General features: G+C 36.7%; 2 protein-coding genes across 5 annotated transcripts in view; one reads left to right on the forward strand and one right to left on the reverse strand.

Moving 5' to 3' along the window:
* tubgcp3 (tubulin gamma complex component 3) overlaps positions 1-3,739 on the reverse strand; it is a 29,439-nt gene extending 25,700 nt beyond the window's left edge. For both annotated transcript variants that reach the window (XM_030157522.1, XM_030157514.1), the window contains exons 1-5: positions 3,560-3,739; positions 1,993-2,100; positions 798-865; positions 563-640; positions 59-267 (exon numbers count right to left, since the gene is read on the reverse strand). In XM_030157522.1, the coding sequence (XP_030013382.1) occupies positions 59-267; positions 563-640; positions 798-865; positions 1,993-2,100; positions 3,560-3,635 (539 nt within the window). In that variant the 5' untranslated portion in view covers positions 3,636-3,739. The remainder of the gene's footprint in view (positions 1-58; positions 268-562; positions 641-797; positions 866-1,992; positions 2,101-3,559) is intronic.
* A 2,861-nt stretch (positions 3,740-6,600) lies between these two features.
* Positions 6,601-24,306, forward strand: part of atp11a (ATPase phospholipid transporting 11A) — a 92,481-nt gene continuing 74,775 nt past the window's right edge. For 2 of the 3 annotated variants that reach the window (XM_030151616.1, XM_030151634.1), the window contains exon 1: positions 6,601-7,005. In XM_030151616.1, the coding sequence (XP_030007476.1) occupies positions 6,961-7,005 (45 nt within the window). In that variant the 5' untranslated portion in view covers positions 6,601-6,960. The remainder of the gene's footprint in view (positions 7,006-24,306) is intronic. The other variant, XM_030151626.1, reaches the window with a different exon arrangement.

Below are 24,306 nucleotides of genomic sequence, written 5' to 3' on the forward strand. Positions count from 1 at the left end.
AATAGTGAAGTATTGCTGACTTTATATGTAATGTGTTTTTTTCTGTTTTTCCTCTCACCCTGCCAGCAGTGACTGTGGGGTCGGTGTGGGTCCGTTCAGTGAATACACTCCCAGGCTGGAGATACCGCTCGTCCCCACGCTGCCAGACAGACCAGCGGCCCGGTCCGCATAGCCCAGGGCCAGGCTCTGGGGCCGGGTGCAGTAGAACGGAGTGGAGTGGGCGTCTCTGGGGAGGGCCTGGGCAAACAGGGCCCCATAGTTTCCAACCTGGGAGGTAGAAAGAGTGGATTAACCTCATGTATCGTTTTAGTTTTTGATCAGAATTTTTATTGTAGCATTGATACAGAGTAAATTAAAGGCTTTGAATTAACTTTATGTGCTTTAAATGTGAGTTCATAGGAAAACTTCAGTAAAACCTATGTACATTAAGTAGAGCACAGTTATGTATTAAAAAACAATCAATTACTCTACACTTCCTAAAAATATCAAAGATAAACACATCAAACTCTTTATGCAGATTAATAGAAAGCAGACTGTGCGAGTGTGTGTTGTTGTTTCTCACTCTGGGTGAGGGTTTGCGGGGATCTTCAGAGAGGCTGAGCAGCAGGTACAGAACAGACCAGCGATGTTTCAGGACACTCTGTCAAACAACAAAACACAACATCTGATCACAAAAATACAAAAATTAATTGATTTTAAAAATCACAGTCATCCGCTGAGCAACAACCGAAAAGCTAACAGAGACTAACTATTCTATGATTAACGCAGGTTCTGTGTAGACCACGACAGAGACCGACCTGCGTCTGAAGTTTTCGGTGCAGCTCTGAAAACAAAGCAGCGTCTGCCTCTCTCCTCTGCTTCAGCACTGAAACAACAAAGTCAACAGCACATTAGAAACTGACAACTCACAACTATCATGTCAGTGGCTCTTTAGCTGTTTAATACAATCCACTAGAATGAGCCGTACGTGTTGCATTTTAATGGTTTTCATTATGGGAACTTCATCTGCATCAGTTCTAGTGAAATAAAAACACTTGCGTCACCTGATGTGATTCAAGTAAATCCCATCTGCATTTCAGATTATTCATGAAACTACTCATATAGTGAGTTAATACAGGAGACGGCCCATTCCTGATAAGTCTATAAACCTAAAAATACTTAATGAAGTTCCCATAAGTCTCCTTTCACACCTGGGACAAATAAACCTGTTCAGTAAGTGCTGATCTATTTTGGTTTTATCTTCTGCACTGATGCTTGGATCGATGTTTTCCCACTAATGGTGCTACTGTGGCTACAATAAATGTCTGCTGGGATTTACCATTACAGTTCAAGAAGTACCGACATAAAAAGACAATTGCGCACGAAGAGAATAATTAGTGCAACATAGTTATTTACCAGCTGGCACAGAGACCTTTATGTAGACACCTGGGATGGGAAATTATGATTTCTGTAAAACACTCACCCTAACAAATGGAATGGAAAAGAAAAGGGTTTTAAATGTGATTATACTTTTGTCCTTGATATTTCTATGCAGCCTACTGAATTATATCCAGGATATTATCTGTTACACTGGTGTAGCTATGATGATAAAATGTTTTTCTGTGACGCCAAATGACTCATTGTTCTAAATGATACGGGATAATGACTCTGGTGTGCGAAGAAGAATTTCTCAGCAGACGTTTAATGACGTGCGCTGCAATGTGTAATACACAGAATGCTTTTGTTTGTTCATACGGAAGAATACCAGCATGATTTTCATTCAATTTAAAGATCATTATGACCATGCTATGGTTGTCATGTTACTTCCTAGAGCATAAAATTAAATTACAGAAAGAAAAACTCCATGACACTGACATCAAGACAATCCAACAATTAGTAAAAACTACAGAACTGTGTCATCAGTTTGATAAAACTGTGCCTGCCAACTTTCACTGCTTTCTCTTTAACACAATGGGTTAGGAAACTTTTTATTTAATTAGAGAAACTACTTACACTCTTTCTTGATCTTCTCTGACACCAGGAACTCATCTCGCTCAATAGTAGGAGCGTAGTTACTGCCAATGACCCGCACTGCGTACTGGAACTGATGGGCTACTTCAGCTGGAGAAAAAATATTCAATAATAAGTAAAGGTCATACTAAACGGACAACACTTCATGAGGAACTGGGGGGGAAAAAAACTGTAATAACAAGTGTAATACGGTAGGAGTTCCTTAGTTCCCTGAACAATAATTTCACATGTTAGAGATTGGTTTAAAATTTATTTGTCAGTTTATGAGTATTAAACCTGCAGACATGCAACACACACTTAAACTGAACTATTATCTGAATGTGCACGAACACATCATACACTGCACACTAGGAACAGTGGGCACCGAGGAATCAAACTGGCAACCCTGCTGTCACAAGCTGCTTCTCCAGCCTTCTATGCCAAGGTTTATTATTGTGTCCTGTATATTTTATGTCCTGGAAGCATGTTTGTACTGTTTGGGATTGAATATTTGTTTTATTACTAGTGTCATTTTTAACATTTATTCCAAATTTTCCATGTGGAGGAAACTAAAATGACTCAACTGCACTAAACATAAGGTTTTGGGGACATTTGTCTCTGCTAAATGTTTGACTACTATTAACACAGCACCAATATAAATGGTGAAAATGTAAAACTCCTTAAATGATGTGAGTGTGTATAACTGATGTGAGGTATTTACTGCTATGGAAGGGGGTAGGAATTAAGAACAAATTAGCAATCCCATTTTAAAATCTTTTAATAGGATTAAGACAGCAATTACCCTTAAGTGTCCAGATAACATCTAACTAGGTTTAGATTTCCACATCTTTGCTGCAGTCTGATTAAACATGCTAACCTTTCACTGATGCATCAGACGGGGGCCTGTAGCTAGCAGGACACAAATGTCGGACCAACAGTGTGTTTTTCTGTCTGACAGCTAATGGATAGCTGAGATAGAGTGCTAAATGTGTTATCCAGCTGGGGCTTATACTGTATTTACAGCTGGGGGTGTAAAAAGCTGCTAGGTTGGATGTGCATCTAGCTAAGCCCGCTGATAACTCCGCCGACCTAGCCCTGCTGCGTTCACTGAACACAAGCACCACAAACAAGATTCAGCTTCCTTTTCCAATAGAATGTCATATAAACTTGTCCGTATTTACTCTCACAATTGCAAATAAATGCACAACAATACGCCTTAGGTATTCTGGTCGACGATCAAACACCAAACATCATTCATTTTCCTACAAATTTCCATTAAGAGAATCCGTTATTTCTACGACATTCCGCCACAAAAAACATCTCGGGTTGAGTCAGTGTAAGCGGTGGAGAAAGTACAATTTGGAAAAAACACTAGCAATCTGACACGTAAATGTTGAGCCGAATTGCTCGGTAGAAAACACAGATTTGACCAAGATCTTTTGAGTTGGGTTTGCGACGCGTACAGGTGATAATCGAGAACAGCAATGTCAAAGTGGTGAGTTTCTGAATGACATTCGGTCTGACATCGTATGTGAAGTAGCGGCACACATGCTAACGCTCACTGATGTACCTTCGCTTTTCCCCGTGATCCTGCAGCAGAGGCTCTGGAGAAGCACGTTGGGGGATTTCTGATCCAGAGTGGCCATCCTGCTCCTAACTTATGATCAATCCGCTGCTCAATGACAGAATAAATGCTACAGTATAATTGAACTAACTCCAGTCTCTCATTCCGAACAACGCCATTTTGACAAGTTGTGACAAGTGAGCATAAAACAGGAAGAGTTTGACCGCAACGGCTGACAGGTTCTCTTCAAAATAAAAGCACGGACACGCAAATGGTCAGCTGTGTACGTTTGTTGAAAGTGACTTACTTGATAGTTAATGAGTCTTTTAGTGCAATTTAATGAAAGCTGCACTTGTGAAAGACAGATTAGACCTATATTAAATAATCCAATACAGAGAATATATCCGGAAATGTCAGATTTATTTTTTATTTTTATTTTTTTTATTGATTTATTTCGTATATGGATATGATACAAGCTTCCTGATTACTACTATTTGATTTCTTTGCACAACATAATATAGAAATGAAAATTCAGGAAGCATAAAACAATGATACATGCAAAAAGAAAAGAAAGAAAAATTTGTATGTACGTAGTTTTATAACAACTTCTCATAATATTTTAATATGTTAAACATTATATGATATATTACATATACTGTATTATATACATTCTATAATAATAATAATAATAATAATAATAATAATAATGATAATAATCATAAAATAATAATAATAAGAATTGATTAGCTAGGTTTTATTATTGCCTGTATTATTAACGTTCTTCTTCTAAATTAGTTTCACTTTGCATCCTATTTTTTTGACACGTTTAAAGACTGATTGAATTTTAGCTGATAAACACATTTACCAACTAGAAAAATTATATTAATGAGCCTCGTGTCAACTTTAAACATGAAGTTAATGGTGAGAACAAATAGACAATTAGACAAACAGATAAAAGAAAATATTCCAAGGTATGGAAAGAAAAAAAGAGCTGCTGAATGTTTGCTATAGATATGTCTTGTACGTTGAGGATTAATAAATTTACTCGTCAATTTTACGTTTTAGGATGAAACCGGAAATTGTACTATTTTAATGCAGAAACTTGACGTTGGTGTTTGAACTGAACGCGCCGAAACGAGGACGGACACATCAATGGAAAATAGCTCCCTCCGGAAACACAGCACAACGGACTTTAGTTCCGCCACTTCTGGGGAAAACGAGGAACACGATTGCCGCACATTTAATTAAAGTCATTATCCTAATGTGCTCTAAGCTAGCTAAGAAAAGGATATCAAATGTCAACCAATGTGATTATTACCTCTTTGACCTTTTTCATTAGTGTTAATTTCACTATTGTCTGAAAATCTGATGATAGTGAAGATGATGGATTTGAAGTGCACGCCCACTTTCTCAGCTCCATCTGTGACAGTCATCCATCCTTCCTCAGACTGCTTGGCAGCTGACACCAGCCTTGAGCTGCCACTTGTTTTTACATGCCTTGATATATGCGCAGCTGTGAGTTGAAACATGCAGGCACGGAACCCATTTATTAAAGTCTTTTTTTTTTTTTTTTTTGCAAAATACTACACCTCAGTCTTTTCCCTTATGACTCATTATTCATAAAGCAAAGCATAAATCATGCTTGTTTCTCCTTTTTTCTGCTCTCATGATTTGAGCACCTGATTTGACCCCTGCATTTGTGAAGCAGTAATCCTTATTTGACCTGCTGGCATTTGCTTTTTGTATAGGATTTAAAAAGAAGCTGTCTGGATAGATATTGAAATCTCTCAGGCAACACAATAGGGTATATTTGAGTAGAATGTTAATATAATTACTGAGATTAAGACAAATACACTGGAAGATTTTATTTTATTTTTTTCTCAAGTTAAAGAAACTATCTCCATCAACTTGGGATGTTTCTATTAAAACATTCAATCATCAAAGTTAGTTTACTGTTTTAAGTAAAAACCACTTTAGAGACTGAATCTGTACAAATAAGCCTATACCATAATAACACCTTAAGGCTGGTTGACAATATAGTCTCTAATAACCAAACAAGTCTTGAACATATCTGGGGTCAAACATGGTGTCATAAATGCAATGATACATCCTTCCTTATTATAGTAATAATGAGGTAGTTTTATTCATGAGTTGATTTTAAAATTAAATGTGGAGCTTAATTCCAGATGGAAGAGCTTTGGATATTAAATATTGAAATATGTCATCATCATCATCATGAGCTGTATTCGTGGTTCCACTGATTAATTTGACTTTTTACCTTGTTTTAGAATATTTATGCACCTTTTGTCACCTCATGTACGTCTAATATGGGCATTTTTTTGTTGAATAAAGCTGTTTTCAGGACTGAAAGTAGTGAAGTGAGGTTTGGTAAGATAAGTTCATACAGTCCTTAACCCCTTTGTGCATACATTTATTTACAATTACATAAAAATATTTGTGTTGTTATTGTCAAGCAGATGGTAAAATAAGTGGACATTGGTGATTTGAATGTAGCACACACAATAGCCATGGTGCAAATTAGTGACATTAGGTATAATTGTGATAATAGTAACGAAACAAAATTCCAGGCTCAGGTATGTAGATTATTTTATTGATGTTACTATTAATCAGTTCTTCCAGTCAACATTTCAAACAAAAGAAAAATGATCCAAAAATCAGTGGAATGTCATGAAATGAATAACACCGTTATACAAACAGGGTGTTGAAAATGACCCATCACCATCAGAGATCAAAGTTAAGGTTAAAAAGTCACATTTACATTATTTCACTGACTTGTCCCTGCATGTTTGTCCATTTCGCCTTGTACACAGCACACATTTGAATCATATGATGAAAAAAGTTTGGCTGAAACAAACAACAAACAATCAATCTTCTAATTAAATGAAACGTCCGATCAATTACGCACGGAAAACACTAGAGTGCGCATGCGCTCACCTTCAGTACAGCCACCACCTGGCTCCTCGTGACGTAGATTTAAGAAAAGCTCCTTTGGCTGCGGCGCGAGACAAGAAGATTATTAGTCCACGCGCATGGGGTGAGAACGAAGCGAGCGCAAGAGGACTGAGGAGAAGGTGCGCGCACTTCAGTTTTGGTGCCAGGCGCACAGGAGCGGCAGCCCGACGGAGCGGCACCGCACGCGCTGCCCGAAAACTGGTGGAAAGCCTCCGAGACAGCCGCTCCTCCCGGGTATGAAAGTGTAGGTACGCACAGGTTGGACAGGCGGTGACGGACCGAGCCTCTCATTTCAGGAAGAAGACACGGCAGAGACAGACATGGAGAGAGGAGGACAACTGGAAACAAGTTAGCGCCGACTGTGAAGTAACCTCTGGGAAGACGAGTTCAGAAGAAGAAGAAGAAGAAGAGTCTGGGAAGGAAACGGGAGCAGGATGGGGATGGATTTCAGCACTCTACGGACCCTCATCAGCAGATATGTAAGTTTTTCAAGACTTTTTTTTTGTTTAATTCTCATTTTTTTCCACTCAAGCTGTACTTCTGTTTTGTTTTTTTTTTATAAACAGAAAATGTGTGCGCGATTATCACTATTGGTTTCAGATTCCACCGAAGCGGCCACTCATCCGGATTAAGTTTCACTCGCGAAAAAGGGGAGGAAAAAAAAAAACTCATTGGGAAGTGAATGAGAAAGTGGCAACAGACAACACTTTAAGACCATTCACCCTTTTTTATAAGAAGCATCATTTGGAAATCTGTCAGTTATTTTAAAAATGTAGTTTAACCCTTTCATGCATGAATTACACTGGTCTAACAATTTTTTTTTAGAAATTATCTGCTTCAGACATTAAATGTACTAAATGTTACGTATTTTAATAGGATTAATTGGAAAATAAATGACAAAAGTGCCGGTTTGCTGATGTTTTCAAGGTATATGATTAAGTGTTATCACACATATATATTGGTTTATGTACATTTATATAATAGTTTTAGGAATCTTCCGCTAAATAGAACCTGTAAAGTGAACGTATTCTAATGTGAAGACAGTGTTTTGAAGTAGCTCTTCTAGCTCCGAGACAAATATTCCTTTTGCGTCAAACCCATTCTCTCGTTAATTCTTGAGTTTTACATTTTGACCCAAGGCTGTATTTTGGAAAGTTCAGCCAACCAGCATTTTTGACTTGATTTTTCTTTATCAGTGACTCTCATGTGGTAAAATTTCATTACTTTATTCTGGAAGTATTTTCCTTGTAGACCAGTGTTATGAGAACCTTAGTCAAGATATGAGTGTTTTTATTCCTCTTTAGGCATGAAAAAAACAATGCGATTGAATTTGTTTTTTTTTTATGAACCTATTTTTCATGGAGTTACAAAAATGTCCACTAAGCTGGACACCATGTGTTTAATTTTTGAAGCAAAGAAATATTTAAAACCCATCATCAGAAAGTGATATACTGTGTGAAAACTATGAAATAAGAACATTTTTCATGCAGCTAATCTGATGTTTTCTCACATTTTAACTTACTGTGGTACTAGTTCTTACTCACTTCATAGAGATAATATGAAAAAAAAAACTTTTTCATTAAGAAAACTGTTAATTACAGTCCAATAACAATTAGTTATTGATTTACACTCAAACATGTTAGCGCAGATCAGGTTTATGAAGAACAGCAAAATTATAGTCATGGTATGAATTGCAGTGTATGAGATGGTGCATAAGTGTCCACTGTGTTGGTTGATATGCACAGAAAACAACAAAATCCATGAATATACAAGAGAACAGCTGTAGAATAACTGTCCACTGTAGTGACCAGTATGCATGAAAGGGTTAAAGTGAGTTATAACCTCCAAAACCCCCCAGACTGTTCATTTATTACATTAAATACTCAAGGGGAGACTGAAATAAACTACTTATAACAGCATTTTTCAACCTAAATTTGACACATCAGACTTTATGCCTTTCCCTCAAGTGTTAATGTAAATACGTATGAAGTCAACAGAGCATTAAGGTTCTTGAATAAGTGAAAGATGGAGTTCCTGATCCTTCCCACCAGTTTTAAAGCAGGTTCCTGAGACTTGGCTAAATGCTCAGTCAAGACCAGACTTGTCAACAGATGTAGACATACAGTTCATCCTGTTAGCAACCCATTAGTGGTGGAGCAAGTTCAAAGTCCTAATGCTACACTGTGAAAATACTCCACTATAAGTGAAAGTGCATTCAAACCATGAGGTAAATAAAAGTTATTAACAGTGAAATGTATTTAAAGTAGGAAGAATGTGCAGGAAAGTTGTTAGATTCATATTACTTTTAGAATTTAGCAACATTCCATCACTGTATACACATGATACATATCTTAATCTGTTCAATCCCTTCTTTGAAAGTAAGTGAATTCATTTTATCACTTGTATTAAGTTTCATAAACACTTTCAACTCATATTAGATCCACGAAATAAGCTCACAGGACACATATATAAGGATGTAATAGAATTTTTGTCTATACAGCAATGCCATAGATGCACTTTGCTACTGTTTCTCCTGACTGAGCATCACTACAAATAATCATTCAGTCACATGAATTATGTAATCCAGTTGTTTTCTCTCTGCTCCTCAAATCGATGGGTAGGAGCAGCAGCCGGTCTATATGGCTCTGGCTTGCATTAGGCTCCGCAGTAATGTGTTTAACAATAATCCAGATGAAGCAAACCCCACGCTATCATGAGCGCCGGTGAGGTTTAGACCCCCCTCTACTGCTCAGCTGTGGCTTAGACGCAGCCTTCCGACTGCTTCAGATGGCTGATTGAATCAAATCTGTGGTGCGTGCATGGTGAAATGGAGCCATAAAGTAAGAAACATGCAGAGACAAGCCGGTGACGGGTAGGATGTGGGATGCTGATGAGCTCTGCTGCTGTAATTGATCTGGATAACTGCTTTAGACAAATGGGTTTGGGGTAAATTGATTGTGTTGCCAGTGCAAAAAAAAAGAGAGAGACTGCTGAATACCTCAGATTAGGGTTAGAAGCATTTATCTGTTTGTCAATACTGGGCTTTTATGAAATATCAGTCATTACTGGGAGGAAAAAATGTGATGGAGGAGTGGCATCTGTGCAACAGTGTGGTCATAAATCAGTTTTCAAACTTCTATTCATGTGCTGAATGCTCATGTGAAATGTCAGCATGTGACTAGAGCAACTGTGTCCAGTGTGTCAGATGATCTTTGTATAACCATAGTAACACTATAACAAGACAAAAATATGAACTTCAGGCAAAAGGCTTTACCAGCAGTACTGAGGCGCAGTGTAGTTAGGACCATAACAAATAAAAAGTCAGACAAGGGCTTTAAAAAATGGACTGTAGCTGTTCCTTTCATCTATATCATATTATGATCTTTACTTTGCTAATGTTAGCGATTTAATGAGAGATGGCAATGGTGCCTTGGCCATGTTGAGATTTTTTTTTTTTTTTAGAAACTGAAAAGCACAATGACTTTATGGAAAGATACAAATTCAGTTTCACAATAACTGAAAAGAAACAGGAGTAAGCTTTTGTCTATAACATGTAGTGTTGAGAGTTATGTGTATTCAAGGCTCACTACAAATGATCAAAAGCTTCGGTCCTTTCTTTAGAGCGGAGGAAAACACCTTTTTTTCTGTATAATTAAGCCTCCTATACTTCATCATTAAGAATAGCTGCATACAATAATATAAAAGGGTTTATGTGCAGTAAATATGACTGATATTGCAGTAAGTGAACATTATTGAATAGCTAAAATGAAAACAAAAAGAACAATGTCTTACTTTTTACCTGTGGTGTATATGCATGTAATTCGACATATCGCCTAAAGCTCACCTCAGTGCAAAAACAGCTGCACTTTTTTGTTACGACCTAAACTACAGATGACCCAGCACATCGGCAAAGCAGCATGCTACTATCGTTCTTATCTGTGTGTGTGAGATAAACATGATTTATGAATAAATATGCCAATCTTGATGTCTATATCAAGTTAATTTCGAGATGATTAGATTTTGCATCTCTTTTTCCTCTCAGATTTATAGATAGATATACTTTATTCATCCGAAACTGGGAATTTACAGTGTAGCAGCAGCATGACACACATTCAGTAACAATGTAATACCACAGCAAACATGGGTAAAGAGAAAGGAATTTCATTGCACGCTTTGTTTGTTTTGAAAGAAAATTTCCCAAAATCCATCACTTCTAGTCTCAATATTCACCTTCAAGGTTTCATGAAGTTTGATATGACTTGGTATGTCTTGTTTAGAAATTACTCAAACAAAATGTGAAAAATAGTTTCACCCAATGCAACAGTGCACTAAATTAACTTTTTTTGCGTTAATAATAAGCAATATGACAGTGTGGTTACCATGATGTTGTGTTTGGTATAGACAGACTAACACTGCCACTGTTGTCTGAGGAACTATGAGGAGTTTACCAGGGCTTAGAAGACTCCATATGTTAGTGCCTCATAGTGTTATAGAACTACTATACCTATGCTGAATGGGTTAGGATTATAAGATGTTTTATGATTCTTATTCAGTTCTCTGATGTGTGCATTACAGCTTGACCTTTGGCTTAGTAAGTTTTGCTCCATCTTCTGTCCATCATGCCAGAGTAAATCATGAACATTCCTGTTTGTATCTATCAGATTCGTACCCCTTGTATGTGTTTGGAGGACACAGAACTGAAACACTTCTACGATGTTAACCCATAAAGACCCAAACAGCCAACCTAAATTATCTACTGATCTAAATGTTTAATACCTATTGATCCATTAATTCATTAATTCTATCAATACATGTAAATAATTGGTGTAAAATACAGTTTGTCATCTTTTCATTGTCATCAAAATGTCACTGGTTTTGATAAGGTTTACACCAAAGTGCTTAACATATGGTTCCCACAGGAAATTCACTTAAATTTGCCTATGATGTGTTGAATAACACTGATGTCAAAATTTAGGAAAATATATTGGAAACTTCTGGACATATTGACACAGATTTAAAGTAACACGGTTTCAATTCTTGATCCTATTATGATGTAGGGATGTAACGATTACCAGTATAACAATAAACCGCGGTAAAATTGCCAACGGTTAGTATTACTGTTGAAATTCTAATTATCATGATAACCGTGTTTGATTACTGCACGCCTATGTAAAGTTATGCTTTTATGTCAAATATTTGAGTGTAGTTTTAATTTATTAAAATTTTAACTTTATATACCTAATATTTGGAACCAATATTCACTTTTAAAGTCTTTGAAAAGGTTCGTTAAACTTCTTTGTGTTATTTATGCAATAAATTATATACATTTTTCAAATCAAATTTTATATACTTTTTTGTGTTTTCTAGCCTTTTATGTTGATATAGTACATTAAAGTGAAAAAAATAATAGGCAGATGATATAAATGAAGTTGTGCTGAAAAAAAAGATACCAAACACAGGTATAACAAATATTTCTTATTTAGTATATAAAGGCAAAATCAAAAGTACTGAAAAACGGCCAAAATAGGCTCAGACCCCAAAGGGTTAATACTTGAATGTTTCTGCCGAGGGAAAGTGCATTGTGCCTATTAGTTTATTTGTTTTTTTGTTTTTTTTTTTCCAAAATACAACTTGGTTAAATTATTTCAGTGTGTGTGTAAGTACTTACAACAATACCGCGATAATAATGATAACCATGATAATTTTGGTCACAATAACCGTGATATGAAATTTTCATATCGTTACATCCCTATTATGATGTAAGGACCAATGTATCTAGAAAACAAGTCAAATATTTTTTAATGCAAGTAATTATTATACATCACAGTAATTAGCTAACAGATTTGTGCATACAGAAGAGATGTGTGTATTCCCTCGATCAGACCCTACTGCGTTACAGCAAAAAGTAATCTGTTTCTGTAATGCATTACTTTTGTAACCCGTTACTCCCAACACTTCTCATAAAGTTCTTAAAAGGTAGAAGAGGAAACATGTAAACACTGCAGGAAAAACTGCTGTAGTGTCACGTATCCAGACCTAAGTCTATACTTTATTAGAGCTGTGCTGGTGTTGGAGACGCTGCTTCACTCCAACTTCTCTTCTCATTATTTAGTGTTTATTTGTGATTGTCAAGTGGGTTACCTCTACCAAGTGGTCAGGAATGTCTCCACTTTTATTATTGGTCACTTTATTTCCACTCAGCAGCGTCTTGTAGTGATATTCCTTGTATCAGTTCAGTCCAGTGTTAGGCTTCATATTAAACTGGTTTGAAGATGTTGACAGAATGGTAGCTGTAGTTGCAGTTGGGTCTTGTAATCATGTGTCTTTAGCCGCTGCCTCCTCTCATTAGGTAAACTGGCCTAAATGTTATGTAAGCATCTAGCTTTCTATTAAACTCTACCGTGTAGAGTTGTAATCTTTGTGACTCTCGCTCCTGTCCAGCCTCAGTGAGAACAAGATGTAATCACAGTGACAAGTGAACTTGTACTGTCCACAATGTGGGCTCATTCTCTTTTTTTTTTTTTTTTTTTTTTAATGGAAGGGGAGTCTGAGGGTCACCGGTAGTTGCCACAGTCTTCACTGTCACGTCTTGTCATGTTGTACGTCCACTTTCACAGCTAATGTCACAGACGGCTTTATGATGTGGTTTAACCATTAAGTTAGTTTGCTTCTGTCAGCTGTGCCTTGTTTTGTGTTTTATAAATACATTTTGTGTTTTATTATATATAAACTTCCAGATGCAAATGAACTTACAATCTGCTCACAGTTCCTCTTTTTACATTACTACTCTCCATTCAGTTTTTGTTCATATTTTGTCATTTTTAATATTTTATCTGGTCTAAAAAATATCAGAAATTAGAGAAAATATCAGATGATAATATTCTAAAGCCCAGTGCGTTGTTGAAATTTCTCATTTTATGTGATCAATAAAACTCACACTACGATTTACAATTACAAGACAAACATTTTTTAATATTTAACGTCCCATTCAGTACCACTGAGTTTTTCTGTCTCCGTTTGCATCTTTTTCTACTCTTATTTGACTGTGACAGTGAGGTGATGCAGTGATAGTTCCTTTTTTTTTTTTTAATCTTTTACTAATACCAAAAATACTGTTTGGAAGGAAGTGAAGAAATGAAGTGAAACTGATTTCCTGGGGGTCATTTCTTTTTGACTGAGTGTTTCAATCATACTGAATAAATTCAGTGTAAACAAACAAAAAATAATAAATTCAGAATAAAAAATAGCCAGAAATGCACCAAAAATGGAAGACTGGATAGAGGTTATAGGTGACATCTACAGGATGGTGAAGTTGACAGTCAGACTTGATTCAGACAAAATTCACCAATTATTGGAAAAGCCGGGTTGATTTTGTGACACTATTAAGAGCTGATTTTACTTGATAAGAGTAACGTTCATATAGGCCCATGTAAACCCTTGGTTCATGTTACACACTTTAAATGTTCAGTGTTAATCTTATGCAAGAGAAAAGGGTTTCTGGAAGGAAAGAATGGAATGGGGAAAAATACTATTATTTCTCATTAACTCTATTTTAGATTGCTGTGTATATTTTTGTTTTTTCTGTCATTGCTCCTCTGTATGAGTATGTTTTTGTTTGCTTTTCTTTACATATATAGAAGTATATACATGATATAAAATGCTGATAAGATAATGCTGCCTGAAAAAAAATAATAAAAAGAAAATTACAAAAAAAAAAGAAATAAAAATAGAATTAATGCTAAAAAGAGAAGATTGGTACTTGTATAAAAAGGTAAATGTGGTTCAGGTCATTAATCTGCAGTGACTTTGGTAATGATGAAACTAAATGTAGCCTCTGGGCGTAGATTAAAAAGTTCCATTTACATATATCCTTATAGGATTATGTAATACAAAATCAGCGGCTGCAGTGTTAGTTTGCAGCTGTGAATGAAACTCATGACCAAGAATGTTAGTATGTGGAGGTGTGTGTGTTAAAGCTACCAGACTGCATTCCTCTGCTGCTGATTCATCTGCTCTTACGGACAGGAAGTGGCGCTCCCCTGGCTCTGTCTGGCTTCCTGTCTTCACACAGTGGATTAAAGGGTTACTGGTGTTCACTACGCCTTCTCCCACTTAATCCAGTTTACAGCTATACTTTCAAATCTAAGCCTGATCTCCTACTGCTTAAATTCCACCTGCTGTGCTTTCTTTCTGCTTGTTTCCCTTTTTATTGCATTGCTGTCGGGTACTTATTTGCTATTACGTCCCTATTCACAGTCCAGCAGCAGGTTGAACATGAAGCGCGTTAATCTAACACCAAACTGATCTGTGTATACAAGGCAACAATAAATGCTCAGTGAATGACTGGTGATCTCTGTTACCTCATGCGGGTTAGTAAGTGAGGAGGTGGAATAGAGTAGTAGGCAGGTGATGCAGAGGCCAGCGGATCACATGAACTCCTGGGCCCTGTCTAGTTCTCAATAATTCACGAGAAGACAGGCTGACAATGAGCACTGACGTCCTGGAGCTTATTATGGAGTTGTCTGCAGCAGCTCTGCTTAGTGTGGCATTCAGGGATACCCAGGAGTGTCTGAGGGGATCCCACATGGTACCCACATCTAAAGGAAAACATGAGTGTTAGTTCTACGAGTGGAAATTGTATATATTTGCATAGTGCCAGAAACACTGACGCAAAAAAGTAATCAGAGAAAATGTTACATGCTGTGTCTAAATACTTCTGTGGCACCACCTTAAGCTATCTTAATTTGGCTCATTTTACAACCAAAGAATTTGATAAAATAGTTAATTTATAGGAATATTCATCTGCTGGATTATACATTGGCCAGCAAAGCTACTTATTTGATGTTACTTTACCTATAAGGACCCAAAATCTACTGATGTAAAGTGTTAAATAACTATTAATCCACTAATCCTATCAATATATGTAAATAATTGGTGTAAAATACAGTTTGTCCTCTTTTCATTGTCATCAGATGTGACCCATTTGGATGTTCAGAGGCTCTGTAGTGAATGTGGAAACACCGTCATCTTCTACAACATTGATTCACCAGTAAAACCCGTGAAGTTGGATCAATGACAGTGGTTGTAGACACTTGTTTTTATGTTCAGTTATTGATATATTTGACTGAAAATCTCACTTTTTCTTCAGTTTTGTCTGTTTTTGAAATAATAACCCTCAACTTTAATCTGTACTTTTATGAACATCCCCATGATCAGTGAATTAAACATAGGAAAATACCTGATTCTCACTGAAAAACCTCACAATGCAGAGGACAATATTATAAAATAATGGTGATAAATAACTTAAGAAAAGTTAAATATAGAGAAAAAGCTAGTTTGGAACTGCCACATGAGTAGTGCTGTGTCTTTATGGGTTAAAGATACCTCAACTTAACTAAATAATGTAGCGTTTCAGCTAGAGTCAATGTTCACACATATTCACACATAACCTCTTTTCTGGTGAAAATTACAGATCAGAGTATTTTTTCATATTAAGACAATGCTTCAAAATGCAATTAAAGCCATTGTTGTTACAGTTGACATGTAATTCAACATGTTTATTCTTCGTCCTATGTTTTCACCTTAAGGTTATCCACATATACTTTTGTTAATCTCAAATATTTAGTTGGATTTAGTGAAATTAATGGATGTGTGAGTATAAGTATATGAATTTTTGGTAGTTTTATTTCATTAATAATTATTAATTGCGAATTATTTATCTGTTTGCTTATTTTCATTGTGTTTTTTATCCATTCAGCAAATTCTGTAAAGCCCTGTGAGGTGACCTTGTTGTGATATTGGGCTCCACAAATAAAATTGAATGGAATTGAATTGAAATTGAATGACTATGGTAAGGATAATGGTCCAGAACAATGGAAAACCATAAAATAACTCAACATTTTTTCAAGTATGCAACACCACAGAACTTAAAATGTAAGACTACACTACAATAAAAAGAAGAATTTCAATAGTTTGTTTGCACAGGTTGAAGCTCAACACAAACCAGTTCATGATTTGACCATAAAAAGTGTCTTAATTATTTATACACAATTAATTAAAAAGCTTTGACATAGTGAGTGATGATGGGAACATATTATAACGCCTGCTGTTTCATTTACTCTGTGGAAGCCTGGTGTTTTCAAACATCCATTAACAGCTTCCCAGATTGATTGGAACTTTGCTGGAAGTCCTGCTTGTGTATTGGGATCTTCCTTTTAGGTTGTTGCTGTGCAGCCTCTAATGAGTTTTGAAATGTGCTCACTTGTCTTTTCATCGGCAACGGCAGGTTTGCTCTGGGCCTTGTGCTAATCATTTAACAGCCCATACTGTCCATACTGTCCGCAATCCGCAGAGTGCACCAGGGTTAACCCCTTTACCTAAAGGATTTACAGGCTGCCGCTAAGCCACGAGGTCCTGGCACTGTTTCACTGCTCCACAGGCGGCTGCTTCACTTTCCTGTCAGCACGGCTTTGCTTTTGTTGTTTAGACTAGAAAGACACAGCCCAAGTAGTAAATCTCAATTTTTTAAGTGTTATGGATAAATCATAATTTTTATCTCTTTTTTTTTTTTTTATCAATAAACACCAGTAATAACCAAAAAGGACTTTTTAAGGGTATCAACGTGCATGTTGTTGAAAAATAAAAATTAGCATCACCATAGGTAGTAGCAGGAAAATATATATTCACAGGGAATATAGGTTGAATTTTACATTTTGGTTGAGAAAGAATGGTCTCAAAAGGAAGATTTAATCATGATCTTGGCATTCAGGCTTTTTCACATTGTTTTGGAAACAAAACCTGCAAATAATTTGATAGAACAATCAGTCTTATTTTAGGTTAAATACATTTGGAGTTCTTTATTGCCAAATAAGGGTAATGATTGTCACTTGCCTAGGCAATACAGATGGAAATTAGCACTGTTTCTGCAGTCGGGGATATTTACAGCTGCAATTGTTGTAGGTGTTCATTAATATGCACTGTCCCTAATGAATAAATAAATAAACAAATTAATTAGTTATAATTGGAAGGACCTCATATGAATAATAAAGGTGAGAATTCTTGAATTTTTGTGTAAAGAATGTTTAGGGTTTGGACCAAATCAAACTCTTTGTGTATGATTTGCTGTTGCACAAAAATCATACAGTGTGTTTGTTCAAAATGTTTTACAGTGACACAGTAAAAGTGTCCAAAATAGTTTTGGTTGTGAAGTGAATTTGTAAAACATGACTGAACTTAGTGGTAAAAGAATGAACTTAAAACAGCACAACAGTGAAGACAAACCACAGTGACTCATCTAGGTCATGCTTTACAATAAAAACCTAACATAAGCACTGTTTTACAGAGTTCACTCATCTTCTGTTCCCTTTTGGACCATATAGACCACAAACTGACCATGTTACACAGTTTTACTTTGAGCAGAACCCTAACCCTAAACAAAACTGCTGACAATCGACAGTTGCTATGAGTTTTGGCTGAATATACTGACTAGTTGTTGGTGTGTTGTTGGCGTAGTGGACTAACTCAGCTGTTGGGTTTTTGCTCCTTTGTGTATGTTATAAATCAAAATGTCAGTCAGTTTTCATATCCCATCTCAGGTGATATTTACTTGTGTTTTGGAGCTTAAGGCAACTGTTGATAGCAAGGATTTGTTTTGTTTTTATTTTTTATCTTCTGAAGTATTACAGGTATTCTAAAGGGGTCATATTTTGCTAAACCCACTTTTTTTAGTCTTTGGTATTTGGTATTTGTGTATTTGGACCCTAATAGTTCAAAAAGTTTGAATTTGAACCCTCCAGGTGCTGCAAAGTTATCTTTTTATTCATTTTGACAAAAGTCAAGTGGATTTCTACAACCCGTTTCAATTCCTGCTTAATTTGTAACTAGTTACATCACAACATTTGCACATATAAGGTCACGACTTCCGACGAACATTTCTCCGAGTACGACGTAATTGTTCATCAGCAGCAGCGATTGTAGTAAAAACTGAAAATATGTCCAAACTTCGAGCCGATTACCTAAAATGTTCAGTTGTTGGTTGAACGGGACAGAGCACCACAGCCAACAACCTGGAGGGGGCGGGGCGTGAAGTGACTTGTGCATTTAAAGGGTCAGCGCTCAAAACGACCTTTTTTGTGTCATTATTCAGAAATAGGGTTGAAAATGGACCTGCGGAGTTGAATTAATGAAGAATTCAGACCCAAGCATAGCATTTACAGTTTATGTAGACCACAGGGAAATGTTTTAAAATGCATAATTCCATTTAAAAAAGCAAAATATCACTCCTTTAAGGGTATAAAAAATCCCATGCTGTTTTTTTAAGCAGTTAATCTCTTCACATCCCCACCCAAACTGTACCTGTCGGAGAGTGTGAGCTCCATTAAAGGGCTGGATCAGTATCATCGCAGTAACATTAACAGTGTATTACAGCCCATTGAACAAGGAGACAGATGATGGATAGCCCCGGGTTAATGGTGCATAGAGGCCTCCGTCCAAAGAAAGAGAGACAGAGACGTTGTTTGAACTTGGGTCATCATAATAACATTGCTCTGGGTTGCCGGTGAAAGTGCTGAGGGGGGCAGGTCCACCTTAATGTTCTCCCTGTCTGAGGGAATGATCGCTGGTCCACTTGCCGCAGGAACACACCATTCCCAGCGGTCCTCATGTCAGGGGGAGAAGAGGGAAGAAAAGTGAAACGAGAGTCTACACCCACTCTTTCTAAATGCTGACGGTGCTCTGCACACACCCCGCCCCTCCCTCTGTCTTCCATTTATCCCAAACATCTTCTTTTCCTCTCTTTGCTTAGTTTGCTCCAGACACTAGCAGGAAATCATTAGAGAACTATTGATTATTTGAATTATTAGCGAGTCACATTAAAGTCTTTGTGCACACAGGAAGTGAAGCTACATTCTGTCTGTGCACAAGACATTTTATCATTTTAGTTTAGTATGTATTTACAAATATTAAAACCTCTTATTTCCCAGTTTACCACCAAGGTTCAAATTTGATTATATTGTGAAATTCAGTTCAATTTAGTTAAAAATATTCCAGTTATACCAGTTTCGCTCAGATGTGGAAGAGATTCTCAGAGAAACAGCGCCGTAAAGCTGTTGTATTATTAAAATATTACATTAAGGACTGACCCCAGAGTGGTTTGTTCAATGTGCTTTTTTATTAAACGTGACCAACAAGTGTTAATAATTGCTTAGATGTCTCTAACGTTGCTCAAGCCTCAGCTCATCTATCAGATAAAGCATGTATTTAAAAACACTTTTCATGATTTTATGAGTTGACATTGGCAAAAAACTTTTTTTTCATCACCCCAATCCTAATTGAAACCGCCGCAAATAGTGTTTGCCTTTGTTTTTCCACTACATATAAATAATTATTACAGCTCTTTGTGTATTCTTAAGGCCGACAGTGGCCATTTTGCTGTTTTAACGAAAACATTTGTAGTTTTCATACTTAACTGATGTTTCGTCTTTTGTTTGCTTCCTTTTGCTTTCACTTCTATGACGTTTACTTGTGTTTGACATGTTTGTTCAGTCAAAAAGAAATGAAACTAGGTAGGTTCACATGTAGAAAAAAGCAGAAGAGCAGGTGCAGATCATCACACCTCAGTCAGTGTCAACGCTTCATACATTTAGCCACAGGACTGCGGTGTACTGAACATGATCACAGTCTAATACAAAATCAATTTAGTCACGTTTAAGACTGAAGAAAATAGTTGAGGAGGGATTCCTTCTCTGTTGCTGCTCACAGTTCAAAGCTCAAATGTCACTCGGTATTGTATATAATAGACAGTAACACAAAACTGTAATGTACACATCCTTGTCTGCATTCATTTAGTTTTTCAGAGTAATACTACCATTTGAATGTGGTGTCTTCTGCAAAGGGCTGATGTATTACAGAATATGGAGCTCCTGCAGGCTCTCCGGAGGTTAAAAGCCTTTCAGCAGATTCCAAAGGGAGCACTTCTAAAGCCACTTCTCATCTCATAGTCTTGTAGCAAACTGTAGCACAACAACTAAATATGATCTAGTTGGCTCCGTCTCAAGGTGCATTTGTTGCCAAGAGACAAAAACATAAACCCATATTTATTGCCAGGAATTGTAGATGCACAACAGTGAATGGCACGTGAACTCTCAGTGTGCACTTGAGTGACTGCCATAGCCGAACAATTGTGCACATGCAACAGCATTGATTATTCTGTAACATCATCGATGCACTTTGGCAGCCACCATAGACAACTGTAAGCGTTCTGTCAGGCTGTCAGTCTGCCAAACAGAGCAGCAGCCACACACAAACCACTGGAGTTACACATCACTGCGCATGGAAATGTCTCAGACACACTGGAGATGACATGTTGTCACAAAACAGCCCAAATGGACTTCATGGAGTTATTCACTTTTGATGATTTGATGAGATCACATGAAGTCAGATTTGGCTACATGTGTTTTTGTTTTAAAAGAGGATAGTTTTTGGTGATTTTGTGTAGAAAAAATAGACTGAATCAGAAATACAACAATGCGAAGAATGGGAGAAATGTGAATTGGATGGATGGCTGGATGGATGGCTAGACAGACAGACAGACAGACAGACAGACAGACAGACAGACAGATAGACAGATAGATAGATAGATAGATAGATAGATAGATAGATAGATAGATAGATAGATAGATAGATAGAAAAATAAGGTCAGCATTAATCAGATGGAGCTCAAATGACAAATAGCGGTGCTACATCCTCCTTTTTAACATAAATGAATATCACATGAATATTTGATTATAATTGCCACAAACACTTGTTTGCAACCCAACTGAGTCAGCCACAAGCTGATTGACCTAAGAGACTCAACATACATCATAATGAAATGTGAGAACAACATATAATGTCATGGAGAAGCAAAGGCAAAAGAAAGTAGTGGAATACAACAATGATGTAAATATTATGCTAAAGCTTATTTCTCATTCATAGCCAAATCAAGGTTAAAACACTTTGCTACATAAGGTCATTTGTTTTACTCTGTCTGTACACTCGTACTGTACTGTATTTATCTAATGTTTTGTAGGTGCAGACTAAATACTGGATTCTGAAACACGTTAGCTGAGCTTTTTCTTTTATAAATAAACCACAAGACAAGACAACCTGATAAATTGTACATGTTGTTACTGCTTCACAATTAATTCAAAATACTAGTTTCCAGTTGGATAATGTAAAGCAGCTGCTCCTGTTCAATTTTTGGAGAATTAATGAGGAATGATAATTATTGAGTAAAAGCATACATCCGCAAAAAATGCAAAAAACAAGGCACTCTTTCATAATTTTAAAATGTCTTTATTAATAATGGTAATGAGACCTGCCATAATTAATAAGGACATTTTAAAATTACAAGAGAATGCCTTAGTTTTTGTGTTTTTTGTGCATTGACAGTCTCTTCACCAAAGAGCATCTCTTTTACCATTTTTCATTACTATTTTTTCATTACTGCTTGGAGGTCCATGAAGCATTCCTCCGTACTTCTTGTGCAAAAGCATACATCTATTGCGTCTTGAAGAAGCTGTAATGCATTCACACTTATCTACCTCGTTTGGTCTGGACCTTCAGACTTTCTAGTTTGATCCAAACCAAATGTGCACATGTGAACTGGAAGAAGACCGGGATTAATTTGAGATAATGTTACAAAAAACACAGTTCGTTCTGTTTGAATGTTTGTTATAGAGCATGTCTGACAGTCAAATGGGCCTGGTTCCTGAGCCATGCTGCTCATTTTGCCCCCTCAGAATCTTTTTATACATTATTTTATGGGAATATTATACAGGAAGGTTATTATTAGTCCTCTTGCTGAACTGCAGGAGCTACAATTACCATAGGACCCTGCTATACATTTTCTAAATGATGACTCCCACCTTCCCCCTATTAACTAATGCTTAGAATGACTTTGCAGAGACAATGCTGCAGATCTTTTCGCTCTCATCACTTTAATGCAGCTGTAATTACATGACAGCACTGCCCTACTTACAAAAGAAAGTGTGAGGATCTTACCAGTGCTCTGTAACTCCTAAGAATCCGTTTTTCATGCCACTTGGTATGAGTTGAGTAAGGTCAGGTGACTGGTCTCATGAAGGCCACATGATGCCATTGGTTCCCCTCACCCTTCTGATGTGTTTAGCTTTTTTTTGCTCTCCAGCTGAGATGATCTCATTCTGTTCGTTTTAGTGCATTTTCAGGAACTTGCGTGAAACAATAGAAAAGAGGGCAGTAAACTCCAGTGGGTATGAGATTTGCATGCTTTCTTTGAAACTCAGTACGCCTCAGGCAATGTGAAAGTATTACACAGTTAGAGGGGAACGAGCAGATGAAGAATTCAGACAGGAGGTATAAAGTATAGATGAAAGAGGCAGAAATTTAAACAGCCAAGTTAAAGTTACAGGTAGACTGTGAACACACACACAGAGGGAGACTGTTAATCTCACGGATGTCAAGGAGATAATGAAGAACAAACTGACCGTACAGTAATTTTCTCCTCTCCCGCAGCCTGTGGCCTTCACATCCACTGTGTGTTTTGTCTTTTTGGGAGACATGAAAGGGCAGCAGGATTCATGGGGACATTTGACAAATTAACACAATGAAGAGGACAAACAGGCAGGGAAACTTAGCTGGAGCCAAGTGAAGTGGAATGTAACAAAGTGAGAAGAGACACAGAACATACAGACTAATACTGCAAGGTTTTTAGAACAAATGAGTAACAATATACAGTACATTTCACCCAGATTATCAGACTGTGAGAAGAGGATGGAAATACTGCTTATTTTTACCTCCGCCAAGGAGGTTATGTTTTTGCCAGGGTTTGTTTGTTTGTCTGTTTGTTTGTTTGTCTGTCCGTTAGTGTGCAACATAACTCAAAAAGTTATGGACAGATTTGGATGAAATTTTCAGGGTTTGTTGGAAATGGGATAAGGAAGAAATGATTAAATTTTGGTGGTGATTGGGGGTGGGGGGGCCCACGGGGGGGGGCCACTGATCAGCCTTGGCGGAGGTCTGCGCTCTCCGAGTGCTTCTAGTTGATTAATTGTTTATTTGGTTGACAAGAAGTAAAAAAAAAACAAAACAAAAAAAACAAATTGAAGAACCATTTCAACTTTTTCCCATTTGATTGATTTCTTTTCTTTTTTTTTAAAGAATATATTTATTAAATGTTCATTTTTCAAAACAACACAAAACAAAACAGCTCAGCACCACAGTAAAAACAAAAAAATAGAGATTTACAGTCAGCATAGAGACAGATTCCCATCACATTCATATCTCTATAATGTGATAAAAGTCCATTTAAGAGCAGATGAAAACTCCAGACAAAATTGAGGACACATTTCCTTCAGTACAGTCCAAGAAGGGTTTCCAAATGTGTTTGAATATGTCGATCTTAGAATGTGCCAAGCATGTCAAAAAGTCCAGCGGAATGCGCTCCAGTATTTGCTTCCTCCATCCAGAAGTAGTAGGGGGTTTATTAGAAGTCCAGTGTAGTAGTATTTATTTTCTTTATTTTACTATGTTAATTATGAAAATAGTTGTTGATCAGTTTAGTTGTCATCATGTAATCACCTGCATTATTGAATTGGTCATTATTGATTGCCAGAGCTGTGGAGGCAACTGACATTTAACTTTTTGTCTGTATATAATGATATATTTTAATCTATAAAATCTCACAAAAAAAAAACATAAATTGTTCGAATTGACCTAAAATTAAAGTTTGTGTGTGTATACATATATATATATTAGACCAT

The sequence above is a fragment of the Sphaeramia orbicularis genome, chromosome 2 (assembly GCF_902148855.1).
Source record: "Sphaeramia orbicularis chromosome 2, fSphaOr1.1, whole genome shotgun sequence".
In the NCBI taxonomy this organism is placed as follows: Eukaryota; Metazoa; Chordata; class Actinopteri; order Kurtiformes; family Apogonidae; genus Sphaeramia; species Sphaeramia orbicularis.